The sequence below is a fragment of the Dinoponera quadriceps genome, unplaced genomic scaffold (assembly GCF_001313825.1).
Source record: "Dinoponera quadriceps isolate SergipeBrazil2010 unplaced genomic scaffold, ASM131382v1 scaffold3807, whole genome shotgun sequence".
NCBI lineage: Eukaryota > Metazoa > Arthropoda > Insecta > Hymenoptera > Formicidae > Dinoponera > Dinoponera quadriceps.
In genome coordinates this window covers 26,432-53,766 of record NW_014557804.1, presented here as the reverse complement: position 1 = coordinate 53,766, position 27,335 = coordinate 26,432, and the positions used below count along the sequence as shown (strand labels likewise).

At 39.2% G+C, this 27,335-nt stretch overlaps 3 protein-coding genes across 8 annotated transcripts in view; 2 read left to right on the top strand and 1 right to left on the bottom strand.

Annotated features, from left to right (window-relative positions):
- LOC106749458 (glycogen-binding subunit 76A) overlaps positions 1-17,215 on the top strand; it is a 42,836-nt gene extending 25,621 nt beyond the window's left edge. The window contains exons 1-10 of one of the 4 annotated variants that reach the window (XM_014628906.1): positions 12,710-12,770; positions 13,146-13,268; positions 13,337-13,482; positions 13,585-13,828; positions 13,899-14,097; positions 14,169-14,385; positions 14,439-14,601; positions 14,669-14,919; positions 15,214-15,613; positions 16,331-17,215. In XM_014628906.1, coding sequence (XP_014484392.1) covers positions 13,149-13,268; positions 13,337-13,482; positions 13,585-13,828; positions 13,899-14,097; positions 14,169-14,385; positions 14,439-14,601; positions 14,669-14,919; positions 15,214-15,613; positions 16,331-16,618 — 2,028 coding nt within the window. In that variant the 5' untranslated portion in view covers positions 12,710-12,770; positions 13,146-13,148 and the 3' untranslated portion in view covers positions 16,619-17,215. Of the gene's footprint in view, positions 1-1,778; positions 6,160-12,709; positions 12,771-13,145; positions 13,269-13,336; positions 13,483-13,584; positions 13,829-13,898; positions 14,098-14,168; positions 14,386-14,438; positions 14,602-14,668; positions 14,920-15,213; positions 15,614-16,330 lie in introns of those variants that run through there. The other 3 variants (XM_014628907.1, XM_014628908.1, XM_014628909.1) reach the window with 3 other exon arrangements.
- Positions 17,216-17,304: 89 nt separating this feature from the next.
- On the bottom strand, positions 17,305-24,093 carry LOC106749457 (calponin homology domain-containing protein DDB_G0272472-like). Of its 2 annotated transcripts, none has more exons than XM_014628903.1 (6): positions 23,915-24,093; positions 23,036-23,387; positions 22,679-22,932; positions 22,490-22,594; positions 22,235-22,342; positions 17,305-22,062 (listed from the first exon to the last, which is right to left on the bottom strand). In XM_014628903.1, the coding sequence occupies exons 1-6, from the start codon at positions 23,961-23,963 to the stop codon at positions 17,543-17,545; spliced, it is 5,388 nt and encodes a 1,795-aa protein (XP_014484389.1). In that variant the 5' UTR covers positions 23,964-24,093; the 3' UTR covers positions 17,305-17,542. The 2 variants fall into 2 exon arrangements, with proteins under 2 accessions (XP_014484389.1, XP_014484391.1); XM_014628905.1 differs by having other exon boundaries at positions 22,490-22,576.
- A 348-nt stretch (positions 24,094-24,441) lies between these two features.
- LOC106749469 (poly(ADP-ribose) glycohydrolase ARH3-like) lies at positions 24,442-27,304 on the top strand. 2 transcript variants are annotated; one of them, XM_014628949.1, is made up of 7 exons: positions 24,442-24,672; positions 24,786-25,025; positions 25,339-25,496; positions 25,745-25,963; positions 26,048-26,166; positions 26,231-26,456; positions 27,072-27,304. In XM_014628949.1, the coding sequence occupies exons 2-7, from the start codon at positions 24,854-24,856 to the stop codon at positions 27,237-27,239; spliced, it is 1,062 nt and encodes a 353-aa protein (XP_014484435.1). In that variant the 5' UTR covers positions 24,442-24,672; positions 24,786-24,853; the 3' UTR covers positions 27,240-27,304. The 2 variants fall into 2 exon arrangements, with proteins under 2 accessions (XP_014484435.1, XP_014484436.1); XM_014628950.1 differs by lacking the exon at positions 24,442-24,672 and having other exon boundaries at positions 24,934-25,025; positions 25,156-25,496.
- The last annotated feature ends 31 nt before the right edge of the window (positions 27,305-27,335 follow it).

Below are 27,335 nucleotides of genomic sequence, written 5' to 3'. Positions count from 1 at the left end.
ATATATATATATATATATATATATATATATATATAGGATAAAATCGATAGAACCCTAGCAAAAATGTCGATCTAAAGACTAGATAATACTGACTGGAGAAGTTTTCTAGCTAGTTTTCTAGGTAGTAATTAGCTCGTAAATATTCTTAATCAGTATTTTGTGATCCAGCTGCTGCCTGATCATTATGTATGAAATATGATGGTCTTGATATGTCTTTTTAAAATCTATCACGCATATTTAAGTTGGTCAGCGCATCCAAATTATGGTGCTATATCAAAATCTCTCTAATAACTGTCTTGTACGGTAAATTCTGAGTAAAAATTGTATGTCGGTATTGTCAAGCATATACACACACATATATATATATATATATATATATATAGCGGCGTTTATCAAGCTGGTCGAGCAACAAATTGCAATTAGCGCGTTACGGCGCTAATATCATTTGGTGGACGTAACCGTGCTCGTGAACGCGATAACCCCGCGTGTGTGTTACTCCTATAGGTTTGCACGAAAGAGGGGAGAAAAAGAAAGGGGTAGGAAAAGAAAAGAGGGCTTATTCTGGGGCAACGACTCCGCGGAGATGCACTTTCACGGCAGATACGACGCGTATAGAAAGATAGAGGGGAGGGAGAGTGAAAAAAGAAAAAAATGCGAGCTCGCGATAATATTGGTGCGCTATAATTAGCAAGCGGTATTCTGATGCCAGATTTTGTGCGCGTCACGGCACGGACAGCACACGCGAAATGCAATTACATCTCACACAGGATGATTCACCGTAAAGTAACAATCGCAAATAGTTGCCTCGTCTGTCGGGAGTAATCGTGGATCTTTTTTTTCGATAATCCAGAGTATGTTGGGACTTTTCTCGAGTGCAAACCGGAGCCACCAATCCTCTGCTCATGAAATGACAATAAATATGCAAATAACGTGCCGTTATATACTGTTATCATTCTTATGGAAGTTCATTGCGACTTTCTCCCTGCAATTAGAGCGTTCGGCCTGAGCGAAAAATGATCTCGCCAATCCCATGCGCTAACATTAGTTAGAGATTTGCAAAATTTTCCGGCGATTTTAAGTTCACAGGTTATCCATGAGAGCGCAATAGACAAATCCCGGGGTTACTTACGGTCATGATATTTGAATGGCGCGAGAAACGCTCTTATCGCGATAGATTGTGAAAGTGAACGGACGCGATACGAACGGGAAAAGGCGGCTAACAATGATATTCACACCCGAATAATTCGTTGAACTTAGAGCGCCGATCTCGGGCGATCCGTGAGGAGCGATCTTGCTGCACATGTTAGGATAGTATCTAGAATTGAGTTTTCTTATTTAGCATGTGCGACCGATAGAAATTTAAAGCCAGCGATGCTTTGGTGGCCTCTCTCTCTCTATTAAACATTTTTCTAATTAAAGCTACATGGTTTGAACATTCATGAAATAACTGAAAATATTTATCTCCCAAATTTTGCTCATTCCGAGATTATAAAATACGATAGATTCCGAACCGTGACAAATGCGTCGGGAAGGTACTAAACGCCAGTCAGTTTTTACAGCCGTATCTTATAAATACGTCGTGTCGCGCTAATCGTCGCAGACGGAACGATGACGATTGACGTCTTTTGCGAACAACGGCGGTGTTTGAAAAACTCGTATTAACCGGTAATAAGAAGGCTTTTTTCGGCCGTTTCTTCGAGTAAGACGAGGGAACTCGTCGGCTTCTTCTCTCGATCGAATCGAGCTTGCGGCAACTTGATTGAAAACTTTGTTCGCAGAGCGGCGGTTCGGGCCGCGGGCCGGCAGGCCGGAGCAGCAGCTCGACCTCGCCCCCGCCTTCACCGTCGGAGGGCAGGCACGACGACAGATCCGCCGTCCTCGAGATGAGCAGCACAGACTCGGCTGGTAGCGCTCGCGGGCCCTCCTGCGGCCTCGTCAGTTCTCTCTTCCCTAGTAGTTGCCGTGGTCGCGCAGAAGCGTTCGCCAGACGTCTTCATCGCCGGCTGACCTCGTTGGGCGGCGAGAACGAGCGGAACGCGGACGCCGACAAGCAGCCGCGCGAGACTTCATGGCTACACCCATCGTCGTCCGGCAACCGCGTAAGCACCAGCAACGGGACGACGAATCACGTATTTCAGCGTCAGCCGCGTCACAGCCCGGAATCGGATCTCTTCTATGAGCTGGAAGACGGGCCAGGCTCGCCCGCTGAGGAAGCGACGACGGCCGCCGAGTTGGCCCATCTGCTAATGAACCCGGAAATCCTCAAGGCGAATCATCACGATGCCTGTCATTGTTCGCCGAGCGGCACCAAGACTGGTGGCCTGCACCAAGATGCCGAGACCGTGTACGCGTCGCCGATCAACGGCACACCGCCCGACAGCGACTCCTCCGAGCTGTTCTTCGACCCGGAATCCTCCGACACGGAGAAGCCGAAGAGCGAGGCGTACTTCGACCCTACGGACAGCGAAGTCACTCTCTCCAACTGTTCCGTCCCGTCGAAACGGACGAATCTCGAAGACACGTCCGAGAGCTGTTCGAGGGAACAGCCCTGCGAGAACGGTGGACCGCGCGAAGATCCCAGCTCGGAGGACTCGCAGGAAACGACGTCGCCTAGTCACGAGTCCCTGTGGAGCACCTTCGACGACAGCACGGTGTCGCTGCAAGACGACGGCAGCCCGCCTGTGCAAATCCGCCTGCCCAAGTCGCACTCTGACTCGGAGTTGCCGACTAACGAGCTCGACAGGTGGCGCGAGGAAAACGTGGTGGACGAGGTCGACTTTGCAGCCGACGAATCGAAAGCGGCTGAATACCCATTGTACCTGAAAACAGACGACACTTACAGCAGCACCATCAATATCCCAATTACGTTCACGCTGGAGTGCCCGGCCGGCGACCGGGCGATATCGAAAAACGAAGTGGAGCTGCAAATCGGCGACGATGGCGACGACGACGACGGCAAGATGCGCCTGCTACTGACTAAGCTCAGCAGTGCGAAAGAGGAGGAGGAGGAGGAAGAGGAGTCCTCTTCGTTGGAACAAAGCGAGGCGGTAGAGGAGGAGGAGGAGGAGGAGGAGAGGCCGCAGCGTATACGCAGATGTTCCTCCCTGAAGACTGGCAAAACGCCGCCCGGCACACCGGGCAGGAAGAAGATCGTCCGATTCGCGGACGTGCTCGGCCTCGACCTGGCAGCGGTGAGGACCTTCCTGGACGAGATACCGAGGATACCGAATTCCGCGTACAGCGATTTAGTATTCCAGAAGGACGACTTCTTCCAGAAGGACAGCAGTCCGGTGAGCAACGCTTGCGCCGCTGCTAACAGTTGGGCCGACTGTTACCAGAGTGAGAGACGCGGCTCCAGGAAGATCGAACGTATGCTGGTGCCGTTGTTTCAGCAGCCAGGCGGTATGGCGAATTTTCTGGATCTGGTGCGCGAGCGGCGAGTCTGCCTGGAGAACGTGCTGGTGCAGAATCCGGTGACCCTGGCGATTCAAGGCACGGTGCGCGTCATTAACCTCGATTTCCACAAGTCCGTGCACATACGTTACACCCTGAACTCCTGGCGGAACTTTAGCGACCTGCAGGCCACCTACGTGCCCAATTCGTGCGACGGCTTCAGCGACAAATTCTCCTTCGTTCTCTATTGCCACACTCTGTCGATTGGCCAACGACTGGAGTTCGCCGTGCGATTCCAATGCAAGGGCGCGCAATACTGGGACAACAACGGCGGGGCCAATTACTGCTTCCAGTGTCTGCCGGGCTCATCGCCAGCCGGTTACATACCGATCACCGAAGGCAGCCGACACGTCGACTGGTCGCCGATGTTTTATTGATGGTTGTCGGGGCTGCGCGTCCGCCCGATTCGATGACATGACAAAGATGCGCGATGAGACTGAACATAGTAGTCGAAGGGGTTGACTCGGCTTGGATTCGATGCTTTCTAAACGTTCCTAAGCGAGAGAAAGAGCTCCGCAACGAAGTTGTACCAACTCCCGAAGGCGTTCAATTACTCCGGGAAGTCTGTGTGGTGATTGAATTCATTCGTACGAAGCGAATACAAAGAGCGCCTCTCGAAATGTGTGATTTTAACGCGCGGGGTTGAAGGGACCCCCGACGAGGAATGCTCGTGAATCGGTCTGTCAATCGCGAAGGTTTCTGCGTCGTAGCAATATATATATATATATATATGTACATATATATATTTCTAACGCTTTTATAATCTTCCAACAAGTTTCAGTGCAGTAAGTAGATGAGGAAATTCACTTTGCTGAATTCTGAAACAAAGATCGGCCGATTCATCAACATTCCTTGCGAAATGTTCTCTTGAAGATGTTTCATCGCTTTTTCATTATCGGGCGCAGTGATAATATTTTCTGAAAAGGGAGAGAGAGAGAGAGAGGGGGGAAGATCACGCAAGTACAACGAATTTTTCACGGCCAAAACCACACAAAGTGAACAGTAACGCGATAAACATTTTACTGCAAATCACAGAGAGGAAAAATAATAATTGTAAATATATTGAATTTATTATAAATTTATGGCAGTTTAAGAATCATTGGTACGAGTCTTCGCGACGAGAGCGCGATTAGAATTATCGAGATTCAATCGCGATCGTCCGCAGAAGATATTGATTTTCACAATTAATACAATGTCTTGTAAATAGAAGAACCGATGTCACACACTATATAACTTGGCAATAAACGAAAAGATTGTTCATGTTCATGAGAACTACTTCAGCTACTACTTCAGCTAGAATATTCTGCCTTCGTCATTTTGACTTCGAAAACTGGTGATTACTGGTGACGTCAAATGACGTCAGTTGATCAAATAATACCTAATTTAAAATGTCTCTTTCGTGATATCTAAATGTTTATTACATAATTAAATAATTTGCTACATAATGACGTCAATTTTTCGTCATTTTCGTGTCGTAATTTTTTGGCAACTTATGACTAAATTTCAACGATAAAATGTGCGAGAGCGTGTAGCAACGAGAGTGTGCTAGCTGAGATCGACAGTCTTCGATTCGTGAAACAATATCGACTGATCGATCTTCAAGATATCGAAACGAAATTTTTCAATAGCAGACACATAAGGTAGACACCCAAGATGTCTTACTTATTTCCTGAAACCTCTTTTCACTTCCCGAGAGATTATTCGTGTTCACCAGACAGTTTTCCAAGCAAACAATCCATATATCAGAGTTGCAAGTAATTAATTAACCTTTTAATTAATTATTGTGTTTAATTGACGATTAATATGTGTTAATTCAATTAAAGTTCGTTTAATTAATCATTAAACTTTGCAAAAATTAATTAATTTGAGAGCCGTTTGTTCGACAATTGAACAAACTCAACCGATTTGAATTCGTCGAAATCAATTGTCCATTAAATGGTCTTTGATTGAGCTGGCTCATACTGATCGTTAATTGAAAAAACATTTAATTGATACTTTCACAACTCTGTTATACATACACTGTGAAGATACACGCACTGTAAAGATTATCGGAATTGAAGGAGCGTGGAAAGCAAGAATCTATCCGAGAGTTCACACAGTTGCGAAATGGCCTAAATAGAACTAACTACGGGCAATTCTAAGAACATCGCCGAGAATTCGTATTTCGACTGCTTTCGAGATGACAAGAAAGGCGAAAACATGCCAGTAAAAGAAAGATTGTAATATCCTTTTCTCAATGAGTTTCCCAACCCCTCCACATTTAATAAAAAAATCTGTTTACATATTTGTTCAAAAGTTATGAATATTTTAATCGGTGAACTCTGATGACTTTGATCGTGATCATATGTTGTTAACCGTCGGTTTATATTTCAGTACTTCAGTAATTATATTTATGCTTTCATTAATCATATCTATGCTACTTACAACATTCACTCGTAATTCTACAGGAATATTTACTAAAAGAACTTTGTAAAAAATCATATCAATGGTTTATGCTAGGTTTCCTTCTGCGTCAGACATGTTTACTGTTTCTTTATGCACGTGGTAAAAAGCTTGTGGTCGTTGCATCGGACATTTCTTGTTAATAACTGTTTAATGAACACAACTAAAACCTTTTTAGCATTATTCAGGACATTGTCAGCCTATGTCAAGATCAAGATCACTGAAATTCACTAGGTTCATTAAATGAGATATTTACTGAATTAATTTCTTTTTTCCTTTTCAATTTCAGAAAATCAGTTTTTCCTATTGGATACCGAATGCATTCTGCAGTTAATTGAAGTTATAATGTTGCAATTTTTCTTCTTTTCTAATCGTGCAATATAGAAGTCAACGCGTTCGGCTCTTGGCTGGTTATATGTCTATTTCACCCCCGCTCTCGCCGTGCCTGAGTATAAAATTTAAACGTTCCTAAGGAGTACCTTTGCAGAGTTTACGGTATAGAGATTAAAGTTAATAGATCGCATATTTATTCGGTCGCATCGCGGAAACATAGCCGATGGCGTCTTGAGGATTATTTTCGATAAGGGGGATTACTGAACTTTTACTTGGAGGCCAAATGTATGTGTTGTATATAGATAGCTCGCGAGATTTTATCGTAAGGATTCGTCCGTGGAGTTGCAATTTTATGTTTCACGTGCGATCGGAAGGCGAAGATGAAGATATAAATCAAATGCTGTATTAATTCGTTGAATTGGATTTGTTGAATGTTTTTTAAATAATTAAGGCTGCGATAAGTGAACTGTTGAGCGGAGGTTTGACGGTGTATCTGACGTAATTATTGTACACAACAACGTTGAAAGAGAAAGTATTTTTCTTCTCCTTTCTATAAGGAAACATATCCTGGACGTGTCCCTCGCTAGTTTTGATAGGTCTCGAATATATTGTAGAACGTCTGTGAATAGTATGTTCTTTTATATATACTTTTCAACATATTAAGAATTAAAAGAATTTCTCGAAGAAAATTCGATTATATCTTTTATATCTTCAAAATCACGTGAGATGTTTTAAATAAATCTATTTAGTGCTGTTTGTAAAATGTATGTTTAGATTGAAAAGAAAAAATATGTTTATTAAATATATATCTTTTATTTCCATTATTATTTTAGCAAATCATGATATTTTTATAACGATCAAAGTTAATGAAAATTTGACGTTCAAAATTTGAAAATTAGTGAAAATTTGAAATTCAGTCACATGTGCCAATGATGATTTCTGACACTGCATATTTGGTAAATGCGGTGTAAGCATTGTGCTACGCGCACACCTTGCTCTTGCGTGGTAAACGGCTTATAAGAGCATCTATTATTGTCAAATAACTTTGTGTAAAACATTCTTTCATATTCCTTACAAGTGAATAGGCTTCGAGGCTTCGAAGATATTTGCTCACAATGAATTTTAACAAATCCCCTTCAAGAGGCTGTTTCGATCTTTAAATTAATTAAGAAGCACACATGACAGAACACTTGTCTCTTAATTTCAGCTGCAAATATTCAAAGTCCATCAGTGGGGGCACTATCATATGTTTTTTTGTTAGAAGGAAGAGATCCCGAAAATTTTATGTACCGCATTCCGCTGAACGGTGCCGCGATATCGCTATTGTTTTCCATCTAAGAAAGTCTAATAACGGGCTAATTACGCTCGGAGGTTGAAAATGATAAATCAGCTAACGTGCAATGACGACAAACGATAATAAAACGAACGTAGATATAACGATATTAGTCCTGATTAGCGACATCGTACGAGTTTAAAGGAGGCTTCGTTGTATTATGTATGTATTTTATATGCGTATAGGCGGCGTCGATGTATTGATGTCGACGGACATGTTTTTTATATCGAGTTATTTTTTGAATATTATGCAACACGTTCATCTTTTCAGGGATGAGTTTATTAAAAAAAATATTGCAAACCGATTGTTTGTCAGACAATGGCGGATTTCTTAAAGTGACATAAATATCTCACAATTGTATTATATAATTTTATTATATCAACACCCCCGCATAGAGGGTGAAAAATATGTTTAGGGCATTATTGGCTACCAATGATATCTTGGGATTTTTGAGGTCACAAATCTGAAATACTTAAAACACTCAAAAATACAAAATCGCGGATACAATATGGCGGACCAAAGTGAAAAAAATTATTAAATTTCGATGAAACTCAATACTCGAGAGTTTTTGAAGTCGCGAATCTGAACTTAAAATTTGTAATCAGCAATACCGTCGAGACTGAGTTTCATTGAAATCGAACTGTTTTTATTTCCCCGCCGTTTAGGGCGCAAACGGTAAAATTTTGCTTAATCCGTAAATAATATCCTAATGAATATTTGCTCGTAACAATATTCGTTATATTCTCGTCATTTTAATTTTTGAATTAATAAAAGGAGCAAGAACGTATTCAAACATTATTCATACAGCTAGCATAATAAGCTTCAATATATGAAGTTATTTAAAGCTAGAATTTTCTGAAGAAAACACATTATATATATATATATATATATACGCTCTAGTATAAATATATGTGCTATCACATGCTGTCAGGTATCCCTGAAAAAGTGTAACGGTTACAGGAAAACTATGGAAATCGTTATTGTTTCGTGATAAATCCTGTATAATTCACGTTGTTACTTCCTCACGTAATGCATGTACATATACCACGAGGAGGAAAGAAGGAGAAAAATGCGCCGACCGTCGTGGGCGGATCTCGCCAGAAATTTTTGTACGAATCCTCCGATAGATCTTTTCTAATTTTATACTCAAGAATTGCGCCTCCTGCGATCGTCTTCGGTCCCACCGATGCAGCCCTCTACGTCACATTTCCGCGCGACTGCAGATCAAATGTCACTGCGAGATATATATTTTCGCATCTTCTCGTCGAATCGTTCCTATGCTTTGTTATCATTGTTTTAATTAAATAAGTCGCTTTTATCGGTCGTATGTACCTAAGTTGATGTATATAATAATGCTGTTGTTATTGACTTATATAATTTTAACGTTTTAGTGTCCCTCGTCATGTGAACTAGAATGTTGTGAAAAAAAATAAGATCATTTCGTTATTATAGCCTCGCCTACACGGAAAAAAACAATTTTCTGCTGCAAATTGTTTGTTAATACAACAAAAAGATTTATTAAGAGTATCAATTTTTGCCAATTTTATCGCAACAATGTTATATTGCGCTGCAATAGCAAAATTATTTTTTCCGTGTAACAAATCCTCTTGTTGTCACTATATTAATAAACAATTTACTGTTCCAGCAAAACTTTTTTCTCCGTCTATATACGTATGTACACACGCACGCGCGCGCGGTATGTAATACATATATATATATATATATATATATTTTTTTTTTGTGACAATATAATTTCCGATCACACTTTTTATAAATTTTTACATCGTCTAATTTCCACAACTACGCTTTTTCGTGTACTCAATCCCGATCGCATAAATCATATTCTTCTCATCGATTTTTGTTGTAAAGAGGTTTAAGTGTCGAACTGTGTCGCTTACCTGCGAACATTACTACCGAGACACGAATATGGACACGTGATGGAATTTTTCGATAACTGGTGTATCCGCAAACTTCTTAGCAAAATATTTTATAAACAATAGCCGTTAATACATTATATATACACATAGAGAATACTATGGATGTTAATAATAATAATGTAAATATACATTGTATCGTATGTTGGCGAGTATTGTTATCGATGTGGAGTGATCTATGGAATTGTTATGAAAATATGTGGAAGACCACTACGAAAATATAAGAAATGATTATTTACACGCGCGCACAACACATATACACAGTAGCATATATGCAAGTGTTAAATAATTAATAGCGAAAGAGTGACAGCTGAGAATATTTTCTTAAAGAATATTTTCTTTATTGCGTTATTGGGATATGTAACGATGATATCATATATACATGGCCGGTTTAGCAATAATTAGCTATAGAATTAGTTGAGATCGGCGACGATTGAAAACGCAAATTATATATATATATATATATTCGTACGACGAAGTTAGTTTTCGACATCGTCGTAGTCCATTTTCTCTGAGAAGAATCGACAAACTTACAAGCGCATATCAACGACGGCACTATTCAGTTTCTCTCTTTTTCCTATTATTTAACGAACCGCAGAAACTAACGAGTGCGCGAATGAAATGGTTGTTATCGTCCTTTTATTTAATTAAGATGTGATATCTTGAAATTGGGAAAAGGGAATCTCGGTTTCTGCCGCGCGGCAGAAAGAATCTACACACAACGTACGTCAATTTCCGAGTCGCAGATCGACGCTTGATCGTTCTCGTTTCGAAGTAATAATTGTCGCATTCATCTGTTACGCAAGAATATTCCGCAATAATGGACGTAGAAGCTTATAATAGCATAATAGTTAAAGTTTTTCATAAGAATACTAATTCTCAAAAAAGAATATACTAATTCTCAAGAGATATTGGATGTTTCTGAAATTCATCGAGATAAACATTTTCCCTACTGACTGTACGCTCTAGAAAAGTATAACTGCGCGTGTTAGAGCTATTAGTCTGCGTGAACATAGAACGGCACAATAGCCGTAACATACCGAGTTATATAATTTTAGAGCTTCCTATAAGAGATACAGTCAGTGCAACAAAAGGTTACAAAACTTCGATGAATGTTAGAATGCATTCGGTATCTAATAGGAGAATTTATTTTTAGCAATTTTCCAAAAGTAAATTATCCGAAGAATTTTTATTGGATACGTTGAAATTCATTGAGATAAACGTGTCGCAACCTTTTTCCTACTGGCTGTACACTTACGAAAGGTGTAACTTCATGTGTGAAAGTTATTATGCCGGTCTGTGAACCGAGTCAGTGGAAAAAAAAGTTGTAAACACTTATCATTTTTTTTTTTGTGCCAACAATAAACTTCAGAATATATAGTAAAAAACAAATCCTCCTGTTGGATGACTGATGCGTTACGAAGTTTCTTGGGAAAAAGGTGTTGTGATTTTCCTGCCACTGACTAAACAATATGACTGCGTTCAGAAAACGGTTGAGTGAGCGTTCGCTATTTGGATGTACTTATAGATTTATTATGGATCTAAAAAAGTATATATATACGGAGAGGATTTTATAATAAAAATTACTATATAATTTTGTAACCGAAGGAAATGTTCGACATTCTGCCTTAATTTATTATTCTTATGTTTTATTTGTGCTATTTATAAATTTTACAAACTGAAATCTCTACCCAGATAGCATGATGAATTTTTTACAAGTACTCCGAAAGTTCTCTCCTTTCCAGAATTGTAATTATTCATAGAAGAATATTATAATAATGAAGTTACCATAATTAGGACTTCCTGAAGACTTCTTGCAGTATTCATATAGAATTACTTCAAAACCACGGGCGTATATTTTAGAAATTCAACAGGAATAGTGTTTATGAACGGAAAGAGGAGTGCCCAATGAACACAAACTCGAAAAGTAACGTTACATCGATATTATTGAGAAGGATTTGGAGTCATAAATCACCGTGAAAGCGACGAATCATGGGGTTCTTGTCTCTACGGTGTACATGACACTGGGGATTTGATACACTCGTCGTAGATCCTGAGTTGTACCGAGAGTAAGTGGTGCAAAAACGTACTTTTTTTTTTCCGCTGAAACTCATCCGAAAAGGTCATTTGAACGTTATAGTTGATATTTTTCGAAAAAATGCTTGGTACAAAAGTTTCATGTTTTTTCGCGTAAAATCCGCGATAAAAAAAAATGTTCCATTTAGAAAATCGATTTCCCGGTCTAAATAGCCCATTTCAGAACCGCAAAATATCACCATTCGATAGAGCGATTTACTCGACAGAATTTTGGGGATTTTTGATAAAAACCACTTTTCTCCTTTTTATATGGGTAGTCTGGGACACTCTGTATGTAACACTTGTACTATTAAATGGGAAATTGCAACATCAAGAGAGATCATGGCGCGGTCAAGTACACGCGCGAGGCGGGGACGCCGAGGCCGTAAATATATATATAGCGGGGTCTACAATGAGAATTTAAGCCTTAAGAAATTGACCAATCACAGTCGAATGTGAGGAGAATAATCGATTGGTCAATTTCTAAAGCACCTATTGTAGGACCGGAGCTTGGGTTTATGTATTCCAAAAGACGACCGGGTCTACAATAGATGCTTTAAGCCTTAAGAAATTGACCAATCACAGTCGATTATTCTCCTAACATTCGACTGTGCTTGGTCAATTTCCTAAAGCTTAAATTTTCATATTGTAGATCCCGCTGAAATGACGATGAGTTTGACTCTAAGATTCCAAACAGTTGGAATCCTAGTTACAGTCTCGAAGGACGGCAACTACCTACAAAGTGGGTTGCAATGAGGTGTTTCGATTGCGAATTACTGTCGCCAAAGGCAACTCTCCTTTAGTAACCGCGACCTGCTGCAATCGAAAATATATTTTGTAACTAGTAGTTGCCATCTTTCGCGACTGGCGGATGAGGCATTGTAAAATCATGCGCGAAGGACTTCAGAGGCTCTGATTACTTTGATTAATCCCTACCGCTAGGCTATTAAGAAGTGGTGTTGGGGATACGCCTTAAGGTCGCCAATTCTGGAATGCTTTCACATGCCGAATAACTTTAGTGTCAGCCAATCAAATCGTCTCAATTACCACGGCGGATTTGATTGGTTGACGCAGCATGTGAAGGCACCCTGAGTGAACACCGCTTTCGCTTCGTTCACGGTAATTCATTGATCTCTATTCTTTATAACTGAACTGGCTGCACTCCAAGAGGGTTACGCACACTGAAACGTGAGAATCTTGTACGCACGCTTCATACACGCTTCAATGTGTACATAAATTTCTCGTGCGGCCAGTTGAGCCACAGACCACGTGTGTGAAGGTCTTGATTAAATGACTAAAAAGAACAATGAAATTGTTACATCATTAAACATATGTAGCGATAATTTGACTTTTTTTTTTTATCAAATCGACATTGAGAATAGTTTAGATTGAAAGGAGGAGATACATTATGCCAATCAAGATCTGCTTAATTATTGTTCGCTGAGTGTCAAAAGTTACCGCATATAAAATAATCCCTTTGGAAAATATAATGTATAAGTAATATTTCGAATTTAACCTTATTTATGTAATATAAGTTGTGTGCATAAATTGTCTTGTATAATTTACATGCAAAGATAATGAACGGACTCTCAACGAAACAAGTACAAAGGTTAGAGAAGAAGAAGAAAAAAATGGCAGCATATTTAGAAATTGCAAAACTTAACGACAGAGATAAGGAAGCAAAGTCTCAGAAAGAGGTTGGTAAGAAATGAAAGAAGAACTATTTAAGATCAACTTGTAGTTAACATTTATTAATTCTTTTCAGACATCAGTTGTCAATGATGTATCCAGCAAAAAGAATAAGACTGATGTGATGACTGTAGAAGTTTCCAATAAACGATCCTATGATACCAATAATGAGAACAAATTGGCTGACTTGAAAGATGAATCACAGGCAAACAAGAAGCCTAGGTAATTTGTATCAATTCACATAGATGTTTTCTGCTGCAAAATGTAACAATATACAATAATATATAGTGCAGTAAATGAAAAGTTATAATGCTTCTTCTGCAGATTAAGCGGCAACGAATATGCACTCTTAAAACAGGAACTTAGAGAACGTAAAAAGAAGCTTTCAACAATTCCGAGACTTACTCTTAAAGCAGGTGGTGCAAATGCTACATTAGGGGCAAATAAAGTAGGACAGAGGATACCAATATTTCTCAGTGATGTACAGCATCTTCTACTATATTCGTTACTTGGACATTATAGTCCCTATTTACCAACAAGATGGTGTCATTTGGAGAAGTATAACAAAGTAATAATGGCTATTGTAGTGTCTCTCCTTTTGTCAGTGAAAATTACCTCAATGCCTTCTCTCGCCACAGGTAAGCCACACTGTAGTTCTTGTGTTTGAAGGATTATCTTTATATCATTTTATGGCGCACGAGAGCATGTTTCCACACATAACAAACAACTTGGAATATCAGTTGGAGGTTGTAACACCCTCTATCTATGGAGCATCTATAACAGAAGAACTTGCAGCTGTTCCTTTAACGGGAACACAGAGTTCTAAATTAATTCAACGTATGTACATCGCACTTACACATAGAGATGTTATAATATATTCGTAATTGCTTGATTTCTGTGATTCTCAGAATACGGTTCTTTGGAATCTGCTTTACAAACGACCGGGAATGTCATCAGATTGTTAAAAACCGTATTCCCGGTGCGCTTACTGAAGGATGGTAAGGCGGAAACTCGCGAGAATTTACCGCAAACTGACAAGTTCTGCAGAACGAAACTGCTCTTGTCGTTATGGCAGATGGTGGAAGAAAATTATCCCGTACCTCTGAAAGGAATTTTAGCCGAAAGGTAAGCTTTCGTAACACAGATTATATCACGCGAATCACATAGTAGACTCGTAGTGGACGGATATATTCTAGATACGATTCATATGTATTGACAAAGGACCTTTATAAAGAAGCCAATGCGACATCACCGATGTTCGCCTTAGATTGCGAGATGTGCAAGACAACGAGCGGTAATCTGGAACTCGCCAGAATTAGTGTCGTGGATGAGAAAATGAACGTAAGTATAGCATTATGAGGAAAGGCTTGTTAATAAATTCTCCGTTTTAATCTCCGTTTTGCCACAGATTATTTATGACAGCCTAGTGAAACCGGAGAATCCGATAACGAATTATCTGACGCGCTACAGCGGCATTACCGAAGAAATGTTGGAGAATGTTACAGTTAGATTAAGCGATGTTCAGTGTATGCTAAAAACGATACTTCCTCCTGACGCGATTCTTGTAGGACAAAGTCTGAATTCTGATCTACATACGTTAAAAATGATGCATCCTTACATCATTGACACCTCCGTGATATTCAACGTAACTGGTGACAGGTATTGTGTATGCGTTTATATAACATGCAGTACTACTAAAGGATCAAACATTTTCATCCTTTTGCGAGAGCAGTGTATCAAACGATTATATCGAGTCACTTAATAGTTTTTATTTCTTCCTTATTGTACAATATTTTTTTCTCACAGTAAAGCTGAATATATGTCTGCTGTGATGACTGCATATTTAAAAGATATTAATTTGCTTCTTACACACGTGTTTGGTTAAATATTCATTATAGTTGTCGTCTCGCTATAGAATATAAGCTTACATTTATAATGGTTCCATTCGACTAGGTACAGGAAAACAAAGCTGCAGATTTTAGCGCAAAAATTTCTCGGGGAAATAATCCAAGCTGGCAATGAAGGACATTGTTCGGCGGAGGACTCGAAGGCTTCTATGAAATTAGTTCAATTAAAATTGGCGAATAGCGTGAATTATGGGGACGCAGTGTTGCTCGGTGATTGCGACATGGAAGTCTTAAAAATGAAAGTGAATACGGAGACGTTATCACAGCGGGCGTTACAGAAAATGGAAGCCAAGAAATACGGCACATCGATATTTAATCACTTGACGAAAGATAAAAACACCGCCGCCATCGTGGGCAAGGAGGAAGTGATATTGGAATATGCCAAGTATTTGGAGAGTTCGTCTTTGAATGTCATGAGCGATGAAAATTTCACCAAGGGCGATAAGGTAAGTGCGCACTGTTGAATGTTAAAAAAAAAATAATTCGTAATATTGTTATTCCTTGGGTCGTTAAGGGAATATTTTCTCAATTGAAACGTTTGATAGGTGGCCATTAGGAACTTTTTTGAAAAAAAAAAAAGTTTTGTATATTTGAACTAGGATAAAAGTCCTTAAAATGTCATTTTGACAGCCGTTAACGATAGAGCGAGGATGTGATTTACTTTTTGAGGTGCTCAATTTTTTTTCTCATAAATATTCTGTTTGTTTCGTAATTAAAATGCCATAGTCGAATGAAAAGTTGGTTGCTTTAAAAGGGCAATTACAACGTACAAAAATCTATTTGTTTAGAAAAAATAAAAATCATACCATACTTGGGGATTCACGGATCAAGTCTCCTCCTATATCCCGGTAGCACAATTCATTGGTTTAGCTTACATCGATTTTTATTAGATTATCTTAATATCGACGATGCATGTAAACGACGGTGTATCAGCCTTTTGCATGCGGTAAGATGTCAGATAGTCGATACCAAGTTAATCTAATAATATAGAAACCCGGTAAGCTATTACTTATACGATTTGTCTTTCTCAGTGCTTTCGATCTTTCATGAAGTTATTTCCTTCACCAATCGACGATTATTACGCCCTCGGCGATTATTTAGCTCTCAAGTGCATTCAAGATTGATAATGAAATAATTTTTGCGAATTTTTATGGCGAACACAGGTGCGCCTCGTAATAGCGGACAGCGATAAACACGCTGCAGTTCGGACCTCTGAAATAGCAATGGAACACAGTTTTATATTGTGTCACCTGAGGATTGAAGAAGAGCAATTAACGGACGAACGGATAGAAAAGACATTTCGTACTGTGAACAAATGGGTGGATCAAGTGTGGCGAAGTATCGCGATGAATGGTCTCGCGTGTGTATTATTTGGTGGACAAAATAATGCCGGAAGCGGCGCTTGTTTCCTAAGTATCAAAAGAGAAGTGCCGCCCATCACGCGAGCTTAGAAGACGCAATTCATTACACTCTTGTTAATCTCGAATCAAATTGAAATTTTTAAAGAAATGTAACTTAATGAAAGAAGCTACTTAATCGGGCAAAAAGTTCAATTTGATTTTGAGGCCTAACTTTGGCCTCGTTTACACCGATCGTTAAATTTTTCACTCACTCATTTCATACTAACTAGTATAATCGTATATCATCATTTTTATTTATTTCGTTGATGCGTGAAACGATGACATATCGTTTTAAATTTGCTTTAAACGATACACTATGCCGATGCGTTTGTTACGCCGTCGTTTACGTGTATCGTCGAAATTAAGGTGATTTGATGGAAGAATTACTACGCATCGATCAAACGATCAGTGTAAAACAATCACTTTGCGTTATATACTCAATAAAAGCAAATTATTCGTCAACCAAATAGTCATTATCTATGATCCTTCGTCGATCCTGTTTGAATAGCGCATAAGATTTAACTCGTCGTATTTTTACGCAAAGTTTACTGCCGAAAACCGAACTTTTTGACCGAACAACCGCTTTGTACAGAAAAGTTCCTACAAATTGTACAAATAATTACATTTAATAAACATTTCTACAGTTTTTATTTACCATGTGTTCCAACTTATATATATCCAAGCAGACCATCAAGATTCTTAACTAATCGCGTATGAATGGTTCAACCAATGTTTTAAAACGTTTCTTAATTATCCAAAAATAAAAAAAAGATACCTCCGTAAAACACATCAAACGCACTGAAAAATGTATGAATTGTTCTCAATATTACTTTTTGATAACATTGACCAAAGATTACAATATTCAGAAGATGTAACACAAAAACACGTAATTCAATCCTCCTTCAATAGAAATTATTATCAATTACAATGTTTTGGGCCTAATGAAAGAATACAAGCCCAGTGAGTGATATGCATTTAAAATGCGTTATTGGAAAAGCCGTCGTTTGACACTGCGCGCTGCTTTCGTAGATACATCAAATAGGTAGAAGTTGGCTCTCGTTGGTTTCTATTCAGCATTCGTTGCCTATACGACATTATTGAAACGACCGTTCTCGACGGTTGTTTATTGCCCTTCGACAGATTTACCACGGAGAACTGCGTGGTACTACCGCTGGCACTCAACGAGATACAATTGCTGTTCTTCGAGTCGTGGGATTTGGGCTTCTTTGTCGACGGCACGGCCTGTTCTTTGTTTTGCATGAGCTTTCGTCTCTTCGCTCGCGTTGGCGTATCTGAGAGTTTGTCGACCACGTTGTCCGAAAGTCGTTTCAGGCCACCCGTAGATGACAGTCGAGTCTTCTGTTCCTCAATATGTTTCTTCTTCCTTTTAACAGAGATTTCCTGAATTTCTCGCTTCTTCTTTTTTCTCTTCTCCAATTCTTTCAGCTTGATACGTTCTGTAGCAGATTTGATAACTTCCGCTGCTTCGCTCCGTGTTTTGACGAAAGCGTCATTCTTCGATTCAACTGTTTTTGACAAGAGGACATTTTGCAGTTGTGATTTTTCGGCTTTCTTGCCAGACTTCGATTTCGACTTTGGAGCTTGAGGTGGTGGAATATTTTCTTCCTCTCTCTCCTTTTCCTCCTTCTTCCTCTTTTTCTTCTTCAGTGATTCCCCCGGCAGAGTCTCCTCCTTACTGCTCACGGCTATTTCTTGCCGTTTAGCCTTTCCCTTTGCAACATTATCTAAAATATTTTCCGCAGACATTTCCCCGCTAGTTTGGTTTTTCTTCTTCTTCTTCTTCTTCTTACGCTCCTGCTGTACATTATCCCCATTTTCGTCCGTTTTGCTCACACCAATCTCCTTTTTCTTCCTTTTCTCAGTGAGCTGACATGTATCTTTGCAAGTGGTATCCTTTACAGTTAATAGATTACCGTAACTTTTCTCCTCCTTCTTTCTCTTCCTCTTTTTAGAAACATCCGATTCTACCGTATCTTGAGATAGTATGTTCTCAATGATATTCTCGTTCGATATTTCTTCCGTTTGCCTCTTGCGTCTCTTCTGTTTTCGTCGACCATGTTGCTGTATATTATCACCGAACAGCGCTACGAGCTCAGGCACCTCCTCGTCGCTATCCTTTTCATTCCTTTGCTCATCTTCCTCTTTGGATAACCGCCTCTTCTGCAGTTGACTAGGCTCGACTCTTAATTCCGGAGTGCTTTCATTCAATTTTTCTTTCATCAAATCTCTTATTGTAGGCGTTTCGGTATGAGTAACGTTCACAGTTTTGTTTAGTCCAGTTGTTTTGGACATTCCCTTTTCCAGTAGATCAGATGACAGCAGGCCAATGTGCAATATTTTCTCTTTATTATCTGTACGTTCCTTGAAATGACTCGTGTCTTCTTCCGATGTAGAATCTTTCCTCGATTTTCTTCTCTTAAGCGTTTCGCTCGCGCTCTTTAATTTTTCATCTTCAGCTTCTAAAGCCGACGCGGCCGTTTCAATATCGCTCACGAATTCTTGTTTAGAAGAATTCATCTTTGGCGTACTACATTCCAGCGATGTGCGTGTCGCTTTCGACAACTTTCTTTTATTTATTTTAGATTCATTAATTTGTTCCATCGTGTTCTGTTCCTCCGTTTCATCCATGTGCGACTTCCTCTTTATTTTAATCGACGAGCCAGAAGAGTCCAAAATAATAGTTTGCTCAATGTTCTTCATGTGAGATTTCGTCACATTAACATCCTCTTTTGATTGACGAGGTACAGTGTGCTTGGTAGACACTTTCTTCTTTCTATCGACTTCAAACGATTTGTCGGAAGTGTTATTCTTACTCACGTTCGTCTTCGCTCTGGCGGATTTTTCGCTTTCATCTTCTTCTCCCACTTGTTCGCTATTATTTTCACTCGTACCCTCCTCATCATTTGCACTACTACCTTCTACTCCCTCTTCTCTTTCGTCACCTTCGTCGTTCTGCTTCTCTTTCCCCTCTCTTTTGTTTCTCTCGCCTTCTTCTATCGCGTCATCGGCGACTATAAAATCAGCAAGATCCGAACCGTTGTCGTCGGGATCTGAAAATTCTGATTCCGACGTTCTACATTCATCGTAGGGAACATTGTCGTCCGAGTATTCTCGTTCCGCCGCATCCAGATTGTATTCTCTCTTGACATCGGAATCTATACTACCTATACCATCATCGTCAATGTTGTCGTCATCGCTACTGTTATCGTCAGTAATGTTATTCTTCTCGAACAAGTTACGAGCACATTTGTAATATTTCATCGGATCGTTTGTCGTATCGTTGCTCGATTTACTTGAGATGTTTGAATTCGAGCCAGCGTGTGCCAACATAGAATAGTTCACATCACTCTTTTTACACTTTAAATCCTTAGTTTGCGTCACTTCGTCATTTTCATCGGTATCCTCCGCATTTATCAATAAATCTTTACCCGACAATCTTTTCTTTCCTTCAGATCCAGCTTTATCACTATCCCCATTCGACTTAATCGAAGACCACCTTTTCTTCTTCAAATTTTTCTCATTATGTGTTTCTATATTATCCAGTAGTTCTTCCTCCGAGGTGCTCGCTTGGGATTCACTTGCGGAATTGTTTTGCGGACTCTGGGAGCTCCGCCTTGCATCTTTCGAAGATTTATTCAATGATTCTCTTTTGTCGGTTGATTTTCGCAAAGATGCGTTCCTGCATGATTGCGAACTTCTATTTGCGTCACCTCTAATTTCATCGTCGAATTCATCGAGCACTTTGACGGACTGTTCCGCTGCTTGTTCCAATCCTTCATTTAATCCAGGCTGACTGCTGCTTCGATTTGAAACTTCCTTCGACTTGTTTAAAAATTCAACCGGACTCGAACTATCCACATCTATACATATAGTCGGGGGAGAATTGTGCCCTATTGCAGATTTACTTTTAGCTGATGATTTTCTTTCCTCTACCGGTATGGATACTTCCTCTTCTTGTTTTTTCTCTTCCTCTTCTTCGTCATCATCGTCAATATTTATTAGCAATGTTTCGTCTATGGTGGACAATCTCTTTCTGACTTGCGTAGCGTCTAATCGGCTCTTCATTATCATAGTGTCGTCGGAATCATAATCGGAACATTCCTTCTCCCTCACTGTCTTCATGTTTTCAGCCGCCAACCACGCTTGTTTGTCCACCAAAACAAGATCACATTCGGCTTCGCTTTCATGATCCGCCAAGAGAGAATTCGAGCCACCACCTTCCGCAGCATTTTTCGTCTCAGCTGCATCTTCCTTCCAATTATCAGCCGGAACATCTTGAAACATGCTAACAATATCGACGTCAGATTTGTCGGCATCAATTTCCATACTTTCTTCCGCCGAGCTCTTTTTTTCTGTGCTCACACCCGATGTATCCTTTTGCTGTGTTGAAATCCCGCTGGTTTCCAATGAGGTGGACTCTGTCTTCTCAGATGACACATCTTGCCTGGGTTCCTCGCCTATAACATCACGGGATTGCGTATCTTGATTAGATGCTGCGCTTAAATCGTTGAGGGAAGGGTTAATCGTCTCCAGAGTGGGAGATTCCGATTGCGTTACACGATTAGATAAATTCTCCTTTATTCGTTCCGTAGAGTCCGATAAACCATCTTTCGCATCGTCCTGAGCTGCGGAGGCCAGTTCGACAACTGCATTGGATTTATCATTGCTAATTTCAACATCTATCGATTTACCCGAGCAATTGGTATTGGATTCTGCTGTGGTCTTCATCGATTCATCGAGCGGTAACTTGTCTTTATCTTGAGATACATTTGACTCCTCTAACTGTAAATTCATTTCATCATTATTAGCAGTTAAAGAGCATAAACTTTCTTGCCAAGCCACAGTTTTATCACGAGGCTCCGTATTAATGACATCTTTGTCCAATTTACCGGTCACTCCTGTTACATTTTCATCAGGTTTATTTACTGTTTCTACGAACGTTTGATCATCGAGAACCTCTTCAACTAATTCTACAGTGTCAACCGTTGACGGAACTGACTTAACCGTGTCATTCGTAATATGTTTCACTGTAGTTTCTGTCAATTCTTTCGAGCGACGGCGTTTACCTAAACTCGGCTCGTTTCTCGCAAATTGAGTTTCCTTCTCATTTAATGATTTGTTTGCAAAAACTGTGGTCGGAGATCTGGTGCTTAATGACGTTACACTGGTGATGATAGGTCCTACGCTTTTTTCAGCCGATGTATCACTAATAATGTTCAGCGTTTGATTTTCCTTGTTACTGGGATTTCTTTTCTGCTCTCCAATGGAAGTACTGAGTATATCTTCAAGCCTAACTGTTAACTCCTTCGTAGACGATTTTTTACATATGTCCATTAGTGAATTCTCAATTTCCGCCAGGCCTTTTTCATTTTCAATCGACTTATCTTCTGTTTTATCATTTTGAGAATTTGCGTCGACAGTGAGAATTTTGTCACTCATATCAGATGGTACATCTGCTGTGCTCGGAACTTCATCTGTAGTATAAAACAAAAAAAAAAAGGGAGAGAAAAACACAAAAATTATAAGTTTATTCATATTTTCATGATCCCTCTCATTTAAACTTATATTTAAATAATTACAGTGAAGAAAAAAGTCATTCTCCCATCTCTTGAAGATCGTACGGCCAAATTTTTTTTTCCCACTTACCTAAACTCTTCTTATCTACCATTGTTGCAACCGCATATTTACTTTGTATTTCGTTATTTTTCAATTGCTGAGATACTTCGTCTGGTGTTACAGCTGGTGTTACTTTGTCTAAAAATTTTAAAGCACATGTAAATGGATATCTTGAGTGGAAAAAAAAAAAAGAAAATAAAAGTATCAAAGCAAAAATATTGGAAAATATTGTAAAAATAATATACTTTATATCTTCTTTAATGCATCCCCCCCTCTCCTGCTTACCACAGCTATTATCTTCTTTAACTTTTTCCTCCTTCGTATCATCTATTTCCTGAACCTTTTGGCTTTCTTTAGAACCTGCTGCCATCTCTGATAAACAATAGTTCCCTATATTCACATTGTTGAGTAATATATGCATCTAATCCCAAGTATACACAATCAATGATAAGTGTGACAAGTTTGAAAAATTACCCGGATCTGTAAATTCCTCGACCAATTTGGTTTCTGTTTTTACATCAGATTTCTGCAGCTTATCCTCAACTTCCTCCTTAACTGGAGACTGCAATAACACAGATGCTTGTCTGTGTAATGTCTTGGTTAATATCAGACTCTTAGTTTGATCGGTCATGTTCTCCAGATCGACAGAACTAGCTCTTGTTCTACGTGTAGTTCTAGACGCTGGTGGTGGCGATTTTGTCTCAGACCCAGCACGCAGGATACGTTTACTGTCAATTCAGTTAAATTGTATCATGATAGAAAATATATCACTTATTTCTATTTATTTAGCAAAGTAAGAGAAACAAATAAATACTGATATAATGATCATACCTGACAACTCGTGCGCTAGCTCTGGTGGGTGTGCTGGATGTTACAGTAGTTAAACTTCTCCTTGTAATTCTTTTGGATGGAGTTACCGTTTCAACATCTATTATTTCACTATTCTCAGAAGAAATAGACGGTTTTCTAGTACGACGTCCTCTTAGTGTCTCTGTAGTAACAGAATCCATAGTAGCCATTCGTTGTCTAGTAAACCTGACTGGCTGATTACTGCTAACATTGGTGTCACTTTCAGAATCTGGTGAGAATTTCTGCAGCTTGACGGGTTGCTTTATCCTGCTACTACGACGTATCGGGGAATCTATCATGGATTGTACGATACTAAGTGTTCGAGTTCTACGGCCTGTAGCAATAAAATGCAAATAATAATATGAAATTAACAAATTGAAAGAGACTAAAACTTAAAAATCTAGAAATAAGATCCTGACAAAGTAACAATGTGATACAACTTACACAAGATTAATATGACAATCTAGTATTTGTTGTGTATGTGTGGTTTATGTATTCTCTCGTACAATTTAAGGCGATGACTTTGAAGGAAAGTAAATAAAACTGTTGCGCAAATTATATATCCGCTCGTACCGCAAAATTACAGCAATATTAATTAAACCGATAACAAACGTACGATTGATAGATCATGGAGAAACGGCCGGAAGCATATCTCGGAAGGTTAATAACTCAGCGGGAATGATGCTAGGAGAAGCAGCACTAACAAGATCGTGGGGGAGATCAAAGATCGAGCAAAAGATAGGTTCGTCTTACAATGTTCTCAAGGAATGGATAACGAGCGAACTTTCGAAGGTCGATCAGACCGTTGCAATGGTCGCCCTTGGCTTGCGCCACATGCGCATATAGACGAACAATACGCACCTGTTCTCGGTTCTACATCTTCGTCCGAGTCTCTCGTAGAACGTGGCATCTTTACAACTGTTCGTAAAATTGTATATCAAACGTGGGACAGTGGGCAATTCTGAAAACTCACATGAACAAATTGATTGTTGTTCATACCAAACACGTGCTAACGCGAAGCCGAGTTTCAATTCCACAACGACCCGATTACCAACGAAAACTGTCGATCAGTACCGATTTGCTGAAATCCCGCGTAAAATCAGTATCAGACCGTATGGATTGGGGATTGAGATTGAATTTGGCCAATCGGTACAAAGTTAACTGAACACAAATCTAGTGAAATTTAGTGAACTTCGCACTGATTGGTCAAATTTCAATTCAATCCAGTAGTCTGGGCTATAAGCACTTTTTCAAGCATTCATGTTGGCGTATGAAGCTGTACTGACCAAGACGAGGGTTGCGTTCAGAAACACCACACTGAGGATAGAGCGCCGTTTAACTGACCAATAAAGATAAAGAAATCTGTTTTTTTTTGTTCAAAGGCCGTTCAAATTTAGCGTGAGAGACATCAGTGTTGATTCAACCATGGTCCAAGTCGCTGCAATGATCGCTGGTTTCTCAACATTCTTGTCAATCGCAACCTGAAAGATTCGCTTCAAGTACAGAAGAATTTCGTATAAGAAGAACGATTGTTGTCAGTCGGACGTGCATTATTGGCCTGTTCTTTTTAGTTGAATTGACTGCACTAGTTCAAGAAATTTATGCACACTGAGAATCTCGTACGTATGTTTCAATGCGTATGTAAATTTCTTGAACTAGTGAAGAAGAACCGATCATATGTTGATAAAACCAGCAGAAGCATATAATAATAAATGTTGTAATTTACTTTCAGTTGCACACGAGCGAAACGCAACGTCTTTACGTTCGCAAAACATTTCTAGGTTAAATTCTCACACGACGATGATGAGGATGGAGTTGGCTTTGTTGAAAAGTAAATTTCGCGGTTCGATGCTGGGTGTTTTGGTCGGCGATTGCGTCGGAAGCCCATACGAAGGCGATGAAACCTTGACGCCCGGCATGAAAACCGTTCTACAACAGTCTTTTGACAAATTGGAAGGAATAGAGTTCAAAGGTTGGGCTCTGATAATTTGTTTCTTGGCCTCGCACATAATTTCGCGGGTTTGAAGTAATGAATTTGCATATTATATTTAGTCTTCAACAGGTCTGTTCTTTTTCGCTGAATTAGTGTATAATAATTATAGGACTTGAAAAGAAACAGATATATAGTTGATGGGATAAAGGAAAGAGTTAGTGCAGCCAGTTTCGTGAAAAAGAATAGACCTAATATTTGTACCATCTGTGATTGTACGAAATTTTCTGTGAATATACATGGGTTTGTCCAACAAGTCACAATTCTGATGTGGAGGACCTTTTTAATCGTATAGCGCCTGTTATGCAGTTTACAGATGACTCGGCAATGACACGGTCTTTAGCTGAGTCATTAGTCGAGAGGAAATCTCTGGATGTTGTTGATATAGCAAGGCGATTTGTGAAAAGTTACTATCAAGAACCCAATCGTGGTTATGGCGCCAGTGTTGTAACTGTTAGTATATCATTCCAGTTATATGCACATACTAAAGAAAAAGAAAGCATATCTGAGTATCATATATAAGTATAAGTAAGTTTGCTTCATACATTTCAATTTTTCCTCAATACACAATCAGATGCAAGTTCTTCTTCAAATGCGAAACATGCGTACATATTGTAAGATACTTCCACTGTTTCGACTATAATTGTTTCAATGGCTATATAGTTTGTGATAATAATGCGAGTAATGTTCTGTTTATACAGGTATTTCAGAAATTACGCGCTAACAAATTAAAGGATACACTCGGTCCAGCGAAAGATCAATATAATGGTTTAGGTTCCTTTGGCAACGGTGGCGCAATGAGAATTGCCCCTCTATCTTTATTCTGTTACAACGATCATGATAAACTCATAGATTATGCTAAGAAAGAAACCGAAATTACACATACGCACAAGTGGGGAATAAATGGTGCTATTTTACAAGTAATAGCAGATTAATGTTGTAATAGGACACACCTGTATCTGCCATTGTTAGATATCCATCTTATAAATCTATCGGCTTTATAGGCTTTAGCAGTTCAACAAAGTCTAATCTTAAATCCCAGCGAAGAATTAAATGCTTCCAGTTTCGTCGACGACCTGATTGAGAAAATGGATAAAATCGAAGATGATCGAACAGAAGATTAGTATGTGTCACATATTATCGCATTCGAGTATCGGCAGCAGTATACAAATGTTTCCTTTCAACAGTTTTGAATTAGACGAGGAGCGTTATAAAGACCGACTATGCGCTATAAAGGAATTAATTTCTATGGATGGTGATGGCCCGCATGACGAAAAGGTAGTGCAGACATTGGGTGTTGGCCTCAACGCTTTGTACTCGGTTCCTACCGCAATTTTTTGTTTCTTGCGAGCACAAAAACCTATAAAAGGTATAAAAACTGACAATCCCCTCAGAAGAGCAATTCAATATGCTGTAAGTTACAAATCACATAGTAAGCTCTATCATGTGCATATATAGTTGAATAACATTGGTCAATAAGTTTCACATCATAAATTACATCGAGGGTTATGGTTGTAACTGTTAGTAATCGGTCCAGTTATATATATACATGCTGTAAAAAAAAGTATACCTAAATCGTAGTATAACTAAGTATACCTAATATACCTAAATATGTAAGTTTGTTTCAAATGCGAAATATGCATACAAGACGCTCATAACACGCGTTAGAGCAGGAAACTTGGGATAGCTTCCACCAACTCCGGTCAATGACATATCGATAACGCCTGCTAGAGAATTCGACGTCCTATTAGGAAAGATGACCTTGCGAAGACATGCCCTTTTCTCCACGAAAATATCAAATTCCTTTATGATTACTGTTCACCATGTAATAAAAATTAGAACCAAGTTCTGATTTTAATTATTATATTTGTGATCGACACTATACAAAATTAACTAAAATTGTGAAGAACAGAGTCGGGATATAATTTTTATGTTGACCAGTGTAATCATAGATTTCGCATAGAGAGTGAAGCAACAAAATTGCCACTTGCATCTAATATATCTTTTGTGTATGTTATTATTTCGTAGATTACTCTAGGCGGTGATACAGACACAATTGCTGGTATGACTGGTGCGATAGCGGGTGCTTTCTACGGCGAAGAGAAATTCAGCCCGCTGCTCTTGAAACATTGCGAATCGTCGATACAGTTTCGCGAATTGGCCGACAAATTGCTGAATGTGGTTACGCAAGCATAGTTACTTAAATTTCACCGCATTTGTAATTATTGTAACGTATATTAAAGTTAGCGGTTAATTAATAACGACTTTTTTTTTTAATACAGATATGTGTAC